General features: G+C 41.4%; 1 protein-coding gene across 1 annotated transcript; it reads left to right on the top strand.

Annotated features, from left to right (window-relative positions):
• The first annotated feature begins 8674 nt into the window (after positions 1 to 8674).
• LOC124488560 (rho-related GTP-binding protein RhoG-like) lies at positions 8675 to 9121 on the top strand. The gene has a single exon (XM_047051248.1). It carries the CDS (start codon positions 8675 to 8677, stop codon positions 9119 to 9121), a length of 447 nt encoding a protein of 148 aa, XP_046907204.1.
• The last annotated feature ends 888 nt before the right edge of the window (positions 9122 to 10009 follow it).

Raw genomic sequence — 10009 nt, 5'->3', positions numbered from 1 at the left:
TCAGGTCGTTTCCCCTTCCCTGGCCCCTTAGCTCTGTTTCGGACATAGTCAAAGTGTGCTTCACTTGTGAGGTAACTACTTGGAGGCTTGGATCTTTTCACCTTGCTGGTAGAGGGCCGTGCACGGGAAGGCAATGTGATCAGCTCATCAAAACTTGTCTTGACCTCGACTATGTTGCTGGGATCTGGAGGCATCATATCAGCTGTGTGGATAGGCCCAGATGTTGAAGGAACAGCTATAGTGTCCAGGGTGGTAAACACATCTAGGTCAACTGTTGCTGACAGGTTGAGATCAAGGAGGGTGTCCAACTGTGGAATAAAGACATGTTCCATCTCCTCAGTGTCAGTGCTGTTAGTTGCAGGAGCTTCCTCTCCGTCAGCAGCAGGAGCTTCTTCTCCGTCAGCAGCAGGAGCTTCCTCTCCGTCAGCAGCAGGAGCTTCCTCTCTGTCAGTTGTCAGACTTGGAGCAAAAAGACACTTGTCAATGTAAGCTGGGTTTAGAGGATGGATTCCGCTGCCCCTAAATCCAGCTCTGGCATTCTCGGATGTTGCTGCACTTCTCCATGCCTTCGATAGGATGCCAAGAAACAGAGACTTCTGCAGCTTCAGCCCACCATTCTCCCAGGTAAAGACACGGCCCTCTAGGTTCCAGTTATGTTTCAGGCTTCGGAAAAAGGCCCTGTCTGCTGGCTGTAGAATGTGTGTTGTGTGTGGAGGAAAGCAAATGACGTGCACATTATTTTGTTTCATTAGCTCTAAGAATTCCAAATAAAAAATGTGAGAACTGTGCCCATCCAATAATAGCACATGTGGATGGGGGTCGTCTTTTGGGAGAAAAGCAATAAATTGCTTGCCCCAGTCGAGAAACACCTCTTTGTTTATCCACCCAGTCTCAGTTGCTTTGACCAGAGTGTTGGTGGGAGCCCCGTAGCACCACTCAGAGCGCAAACGCTTTGCTTTGAAGATCACCATGAGTGGACCGTATTCTCCAGCTGCATTGAGACTTGCTAGTAGGGTGGTGGTCTCCCCTCGCTCATTTGCAGTGACCTCAAAGGAGGGCGAGCCTACTGGCGACACCACCCTCGATGATACAAAATGATCCTGTAAACCAGTCTCATCACAGTTCCACAGATGAGAAGGAACATCTTGAATGCCAAGGTCAGTGATGACATCCTCATAGGTCTTAAACCATTGGCCAACAACTACCGGGTTGAAACAAGCAGCCCGAGCTGCAGAGAGGGCCTCTGGCTTCCTCAGGCCAAGATGACAATGCCTCTTCATGAAGGCCTTGAACCAATAGTGGCCTGCCTGACCTTTGACCTCAGAGAAGCCTGTTAGTCCATTTGCCTGTGCAAACTGAAATGCAAGCTTCTGGATTTCTGGCTTCCTCATAGGAAAACCTCGTCTTGCTAGGTTTTCGATAAGATCTGCTAACTTAGCCTCCTCCTGCTCTGACAGAACTGGCTTTCTTCCTGCTACATGCTTATGTCCTTCTATCACACCTTTAACCCGTCTTTGGAGGGTGGATTTTGGGACATTCCAGGCCCTGGCAAGATAATGGAGATTAGGTATGTTGCCTGTCCTTTCCAGTTCTCTGTACTCCTGCAATGCTCCCTTCATTCTGTTCACCTTCCACATGTTGTACTTGCCCTTTACTTTTCCCTGTTTGTTCACTCTCCCTTGCACTTCACTATCCCTTGGTCTGTCTGTCTCTTTCCTGGGTGCCATTCTATTCCAGAAAATGAATTTGTTTCATAAATGAGAACAATTTGTAGATTAGACAAAGTGCAGAAGAGTCTACACCTACATACATTAAAAGTAGGCTAGGTTTACTGCTTGATAGCTCACTTAATGTGTGTCGTGACTACCACACAAGGCCTAAATATGCTTTTACTTCAATGTTTTAACAACATGGCCTTTATTATTACTAATTGTTCAGGATATTATTGACATAAAATAATCTGACCCAAATTACAAGGCCCACTACACACAGCTCTGATGGTTATCAACCTTAGCCTCTAATTCCTTCTGCAAAAAATTGCCTCGGATACATCACTTAGGTTCTGTGTTGTTATAAATGTGACTTTTTCACTTTTAATCAGGTTATTTATGACTAAACTATTGACACATTTCATTTTATACCCTAAAAATGTTGTCCCAAATTACCTGAAACATGCTGTCCCAATTTACCACACCATGTTTGGTAATTTGGGACAGCAAGAAAAAGTTCAAATTAAATTAATAAAAACATAATTTCACATTTTTATTTTTTTGTTTTAGTACACTATTACATTACACATATTTGCTCCACATTGGTGTCCATATTAAATTGAGCATATACATTTTACAGCCTTATATTAAAATCCACCTAAAGCACATGTCATTTTTCTCACCTCTTGACTTTGGGGGTCAACTTCCTGTTTGATGCTGACCACACCCCCATGTGTGATGTCACCTCCAATATGTCATGTGACTTTAGTTATATACTTCCTAAACAATGTATTAACACCCCTAACTTTACAATAGCCTTTTCAAGGCAGAAGTAAAATGCTTTTTCCTTATGCTGTCCCAAATTACCTGATGTCCCAATATACCTGAATTCACTCATTAACACCCCTAACTTTACAATAGCCTTTTCAAGGCAGAAGTAAAATGCTTTTTCCTTATGCTGTCCCAAATTACCTGATGTCCCAATATACCTGAATTCACCATAACATTTTGATTTGGCTTCTTCTGAATCAACTGGTTTACATAGACACTACCCCAATGTCCCTTACAAAAAAGAAGTATACTTCAAGTTTATTTTGTAAGTATACTTAGTATAAAAAGTATACTATTATCATGTTACTTAAAGTATACTAGCTGTGTACTTATTTCTATACTATTTTTGTACTAAGTAAACTGAATTGGCCCACTTGTAGCGCTCATTACATTTGTTCAGAATATTCAATTATGCAATGAATTGATTTAAAAAGATATAGCGAAAAAACACTCAGTCATAGGCTACACAAATCGCATAGGAAACGAATGTTTCCATGTTGTGTTATGCGTATTTTGATCGTATTGTCTGGGTTAGCAGCGACGTTCTTCGTATGCATTTTTAATATGTGGTGTCAGAAGGAGCTTTTATGTTGTGGTAAATACGGCTATTGCCTCGGAACAACACCAAATACGTGATTAGTAGCCTACATTCGGGTAGTGTCTATGGAAACCAGTTGATTCAGAAGAAGCCAAATCAAAATGTTACCTGAGGGCCAACGTAGTCAAGAAGTACGTAATCATATTGCCACCATATCAGAGCTGGTATGGCACGCGATGTAAGTCAACGGACTTACGACGTGTGATCGTATATTTGCTCTAGTGGGATCGAATCCCACTTTATGCGAGCCTGCAAATGTTTTATTTTGTCTCCATTTATTTTGTCGCAAATGGTAGCCTAATGTAGTGCGCACGTAGCCTATTGGCCTACTTTCATATTTGCCGCAGCAAATATGAGATCCGACTTGAAAATCGCCAGTAATATGTTTGTGAGTTTGTGACGAATCTGGTGATAGAGGCGGACTGATAGGTGCACGCACAGCTGGGAAACCAGTTGGCTTGAAAACAGTTGGCTTGTAACACCGGCCCCAATGCGATTGTGGTCGTGATTGACTGCGAGAGACTAAACAGGGAACACAAGTTTGCATACACAGGCGGTAAGATAAAACTACTTTGTAATGTCGCTTACATTTGTTGCGTAGCCTATATATTTATAATTTCTGGTGTTGTCTTGTTTCAGCTGACTGAACAGCTTACAGGTGGGGCGACTGGTCATTGAGGGCAGGTGGGGCAGTGCCAACAGAAAGAACTGCAACAAAATGATGTTATTTTTAATTTCTCGAATATTTTTATTTTCGATTACTTCGAATAATTTACTATCTATGAATATAGCGTCTTCCTAAATTGTTTCGTTTCATTCATTTGTGTTAAGATTTTAGTTCATGTTCATTGGTCCCTGCCTTGTTGCTTCAGACTGCGTTCTGCCAATTCGAGTTAGCATAGGCTAATCGTGAAGGTGGGGCTCTGGTGTATGGAAGCAAATCGTGACCAAAATTCAAATGAAAATGCATTTCCAGAAATGCATTTTCATTTTAAGAATGTGGCTGCATTATTTGACTCATAAATCAAATTAGTATTCAATCATCCTATTTGCATTTTCATTTTCTTCTTTAAGACTGCTCATTCTTTCCCTTAATTAAAATGAAAACGAAAAAGACATTTGAAATTTAATTTTCAAAATATGCCCCAGCAAATAGATACCAAAATTCAATTTGAAATGTAAAATTTGAAAATGAAAATGCATTTCCAGAAATGCATTTTCATTTTAAGAACGTGGCTGCAAAATCGTGACCACAATTCAAATTCAAATGCATTTCCAGAATTGCATTTTCATTTTCAAGAACGTGGCTGCAAAATCGTGACCACAATTCAAATTCAAATGCATTTCCAGAAATGCATTTTCATTTTAAGAACGTGGCTGCAAAATCGTGACCACAATTCAAATTCAAATGTATTTCCAGAAATGCATTTTCATTTTAAGAATGTGGCTGCATTATTTGACTCATAAATCAAATTAGTACTGATTAGTACTGAGCGGACATTGCATTTTCATTTTCATGTTCTGCCCGCAAAGAACTGCCCATAATTCGAAAACGAAAATGCATTCTGAGCGGCGCAGTAGAGTGACGTCAGTAGCCGTTCTTCTTCAGCTCCCTGCTGACCGAGCTACCCATCTTGTTCGGTAGGGGGCGGTGTGCACATACGCATTGCATTACATGACAAATGTGCCGGGAAATTGATTGAATTGCCGGGTCTTTAGAGGACGCATCACAGATCATGGCGCTCCCTCAAATTGTGCAGACACTGATGGAATTAGCTGAGCTGGTAGAAACTAATAATATATCTGAGTCTGATGCCCGTGACCGAGTAGAACAAGTCACAGAGAGCTTGGCTGCATACTCTGCCGTCACAGACGTACACATTAATGAGGTTGCCATAGTAAACCTCTCTTCAGTCCTGGAACGGCTGGATGCTGTGGTGGAGCCTCAAATGGGACGGGGACGACCAACCATCCACATCCCGTTCGAGTCCATCGAAAACTATTTATTAAATGGTCTACTTTTTCCTGTGAAAGCAAGCTGTTTCACCTTTGGCCTGGTTCAGACAAAATCTGAATTTCCGCAATCTGAATTTGAATTTCCGCAATCTGAATTTCAAGAATCTGAATTCCTGCAATCTGAATTTTAGAATGTTTTATTTTTGGATCAAAATAATTCAGTTGTATTAAATTTGGCATACAAATAATTCAGATATTAGATATTCAACAGCAATATATTTCAGTTTTATGAAATTCGACACACAAATATTTCAGATCTTTCATATTCAAATTCAGATACTTTTGTCAGCTTTCTAGCTCCATAAATCCGTTGCTTTGGATCCTCCGACGGATGGTCTGGTGGCCGACAACAGCTCCGCTATGTCCTTTATTTTTAAACCATTTAATAAATAGTTTTCGATGGACTCGAACGGGATGTGGATGGTTGGTCGTCCCCGTCCCATTTGAGGCTCCACAGCATCCAGCCGTTCCAGGACTGAAGAGAGGTTTACTATGGCAACCTCATTAATGTGTACGTCTGTGACGGCAGAGTATGCAGCCAAGCTCTCTGTGACTTGTTCTACTCGGTCACGGGCATCAGACTCAGATATATTATTAGTTTCTACCAGCTCAGCTAATTCTATCAGTGTCTGCACAATTTGAGGGAGCGCCATGATCTGTGATGCGTCCTCTAAAGACCCGGCAATTCAATCAATTTCCCGGCACATTTGCCATGTAATGCAATGCGTATGTGCACACCGCCCCCTACCGAACAAGATGGGTAGCTCGGTCAGCAGGGAGCTGAAGAAGAGCGGCTACTGACGTCACTCAACTGCGCCGCTCAGAATGCATTTTCGTTTTCGAATTATGGGCAGTTCTTTGCGGGCAGAACATGAAAATGAAAATGCAATGTCCGCTCAGTACTAATCAGTACTAATTTGATTTATGAGTCAAATAATGCAGCCACATTCTTAAAATGAAAATGCATTTCTGGAAATACATTTGAATTTGAATTGTGGTCACGATTTTGCAGCCACGTTCTTAAAATGAACATGCATTTCTGAAAATGCATTTGAATTTGAATTGTGGTCACGATTTTGCAGCCACGTTCTTGAAAATGAAAATGCATTTCTGGAAATGCATTTGAATTTGAATTGTGGTCACGATTTTGCAGCCACGTTCTTAAAATGAAAATGCATTTCTGGAAATGCATTTTCATTTTCAAATTTTACATTTCAAATTGAATTTTGGTATCTATTTGCTGGGGCATATTTTGAAAATTAAATTTCAAATGTCTTTTTCGTTTTCATTTTAATTAAGGGAAAGAATGAGCAGTCTTAAAGAAGAAAATGAAAATGCAAATAGGATGATTGAATACTAATTTGATTTATGAGTCAAATAATGCAGCCACATTCTTAAAATGAAAATGCATTTCTGGAAATGCATTTTCATTTGAATTTTGGTCACGATTTGCTTCCATACTGGTGGGGCTAGCCCCTCTCTCACAATGCAATGGACATTGGAGGTGAGAAAGTATTAATACGCATGCTCAGAATGTAATGTGGATCACACAAATTTTATGCCAAGTGGGGCTGAGAGCCGGTTGCCCATACAGCCTCATTTTGTATTTCAGCCCTGATTGGCTGCTTGTCGCCAACATTAGTCGGCAAGAAGAGCGAGGAGATGTAGCTAGATTGTCTTAGCTAGCTTGTTAGCTTCACAAACGCCAGATAACTTGAGAAAATGAATAAAGTGGATTTCATACTTAAGCACCGGTTATATACCCTTATATACCCTTATATACCCTTAATTTGGAGGAGAAAGTTGAAGTAAAGCAGCTTAAGTGGTGCCCATCAGCCACGATATTGTCATCGCTCAAACTGCTGGTAAAAGTAACCGCAGGTTTAACGTGGAGTGTTTTTTTAAGAAAAAGTGGCTAACGGTTAGTCTAGTTAGCATAAAAAAGAAGGCACCTTTGTCTTCAAGTGAGCTCTCAGCCTTGGTGAGTGAAAGCATATTTTATCATCCTGCCTTTGTGGTGCTGGTCCGTGCATTGGTCATATTGTGGGGCTGGATCGATAGATAAAGATGGTGACGTGTCAGTGTGTCCTTGCTTATCTGGTTGTTGTCATAGAATGGATCTGTATCCCTAAAAGGTTGTATTTCTGCTTCTTTGTGGTCTTCCTGTTGTGTTGAGCTCATTGCTGTTCATGGCCCGTTAGGCACATTGGTTCTGAGCTTGGTTGCATTCTGCATGCTAATTTAGGTTTGTAAATATGACAGTGGTAATTTTACATGTGTGTGAGAGACAAGGAGAGCAATTACACAAGAAGGTCTCTCTCTCCAGTTTGTGTACTACAACAACTGGTAGAAGCAAGCCGCTCTGTCGTTAAAAGTGTTGTGTGGAGCCACGCTTTTTGTTGACGTGTTAAATAAACACATCAGTAGCAAGAGGGACTTTTGTAGCTTACTGGTATCCTATATTTTAAAATATTTTTTGCCCCACCAATTTTTTACATATAAAAACGCCACTGCCTATATAGCTTGTTGGCTACGGAACTAGCTTGTAACTTGCCAAGTTACCCCAGAAACTGAATCAAGCTTAGTGAAACAAGACAACACCAGAAATTATAAATATATACGCAACAAATGTATGCGACATTACAAAGTAGTTTTATCTTACCGCCTGTGTATGCGAACTCGCGTTCCCTGTTTAGTCTCTCGCAGTCAATCACGACCACAATCGCATTGGGGCCGGAGTTGACTATGCGCTTAATGCTTAGAAGTGCAGTTACACGGTCCGTGTACGGTCCGTGTACCTTGTGGCCATTGGTTTTTCTATTTTGCAACCCGTGTTGACAAATGCAAAATAGGGCCGTAATATTGTTTAGTCATTTTTGTAACTCAAACACACAAGTAGGCTATTACGGCTTGTTTTTGGTTGTTTAGTTTTTTTGGGAATAATGAAATGTCGGTAAAAGTGTTTTGTGGAGCCACGCTGTTTGTTGACGTGTTAAATAAACACATCAGTAGCAAGAGGGACTTTTGTAGCTTACTGGTATCCTATATTTTGAAATATTTTTTGCCCCACCAATTTTTTACATATAAAAACGCCACTGTTGCTTATTATCCAGCAACGTTATTATAACTAAAACCTACTAGGCTACTTATAATACGTTTTCTAGCCCTTGAGAGAAACTACATTAACTTAGTGTGTTAGCTCAACAAAGCAATACTTTTCCTACTACTCAAGGGTAGCCGAGCCAGAACTTTTGTGGACCACTGAATGAGTCACCAAGCAAACCCTGTCTGTTGAAAAACGTTATTGCTTTGTTCACCCTTTGCTTTGTTAAAGTGTATTACACTGTAATAGTGACAATGTTAGGCTACTGAACTTATTTAACACATTTATCTGACTTTTAGAGTATGATGTAGAACTTCACATTTATATGCACTGTGAACTATCCATTGACTTGTGTCCAGTTGTTCCAGGTGCTGGGCTGAAAGGTGGTGTGGTGTAGTGTACTGCAGGCCAGGGACAATGCAGTCCATCAAATGTGTCGTAGTGGGTGATGGAGCCGTGGGCAAGACCTGTCTGCTTATTTCCTACACTACCAATGCTTTCCCGGAGGAATACATACCAACCGTGTTTGATAAATACAGTGCCCAGACCAGTGTGGATGGTCGCACTGTCAGTCTGAACCTTTGGGACACAGCGGGACAGGAGGAGTACGACCGCCTCCGCACCCTCTCCTATCCGCAGACTAACGTCTTCATCATCTGCTTTTCGATCGGGAGCCCTTCCTCCTATGGTAACGTGCGCCTTAAGTGGCATCCTGAGGTGTCGCACCACTGCCCAGCGGTGCCCATTCTCCTGGTGGGCACCAAGAAGGACCTGCGTGAGGACAGAGATGTGTTTGCCGAGGCAGTGAGGGCTGTTCTATACCCTGTCACATGGAAGAATGGCAAAAAGTGTGTGGTGTTGTAAGATTAGGGCTGTTAGGACTAGGAGAAAGAAGAGTAGAGACAAGTAGAGAAAAAAAGGAAAGACAGTTGTTTAGAAAATGGACTAGACTTTTGTTTCCTGTCATCGTCCTCTCATCCTGTCAAGTCTTTCTCAGATGTCCAGGCTGATATTGTTTCGCCATCATCATCATCTATACCGAAATGACGATGACCAAAGTAGTGACGAAAGATCGTTTCCCTCTGTTATCATTTTCTCTTTTATGTCTTTATCATGTTTCCTTTCTCCAAATCACCACATCTAATTTTCTTGATTTGTATTTGTTTTTAAGAATATAATGCTGATTGTTTAGTGCTCAAGTTATAGGGACTGACTGTGAACAGATGCAGACAGATACATTACTGTACTTTGATCAGATTGACTGTCTGTACTGTAAGGACTGACTGGCTGGCTACTGGGCTAGCTGTTTGGATGGTTTGCAAACTGGTACCTATTTTCCCCTTTTCCACCTCTCCTTGCCAAGCATTGAGGAGACAGAGAAAAGCAAAGCCTTTACAAGCAGTCCAGGCTTCCTGACAGAAGGGAGGGAGGTGGGGTGGGGAGAGTAGGGCAGGGATCAGGTGGCTGGAGCAGACAGAGATTAACCCTGGGAAACCCTTGCTACTGACACTGTTAAACATTGTTAATGCGTTAACTTAACCATGTGGGCTACACTATTTGTATCAATTATAATGACACCACTTGAACAGTGCCATGTTCTAAGGTAAATGCAACAGCAGAAATATTTCAGGCTGAAGATTATCTACAGATGTTAGTGTTCAGAAGGTTGTGATGGTACCTACTCACTCGCCCCCTTTTTCCATCCCACATCCTGGTTGTTGAAACTGCTAGAATAGCTTCAAAAGCTTGCTG

This window comes from Hypomesus transpacificus, unplaced genomic scaffold, assembly GCF_021917145.1.
Source record: "Hypomesus transpacificus isolate Combined female unplaced genomic scaffold, fHypTra1 scaffold_143, whole genome shotgun sequence".
Taxonomy (NCBI): domain Eukaryota; kingdom Metazoa; phylum Chordata; class Actinopteri; order Osmeriformes; family Osmeridae; genus Hypomesus; species Hypomesus transpacificus.
The sequence above is the reverse complement of the archived record's forward strand: the minus strand, read 5'-3'. Positions and strand labels throughout refer to the sequence as shown.

What these genes read in the sequence shown, in the direction of transcription:
- LOC124488560 (XM_047051248.1), top strand. Translation starts at nt 8,675, where the DNA reads ATGCAGTCCATCAAATGTGTCGTAGTGGGTGATGGAGCCGTGGGCAAG.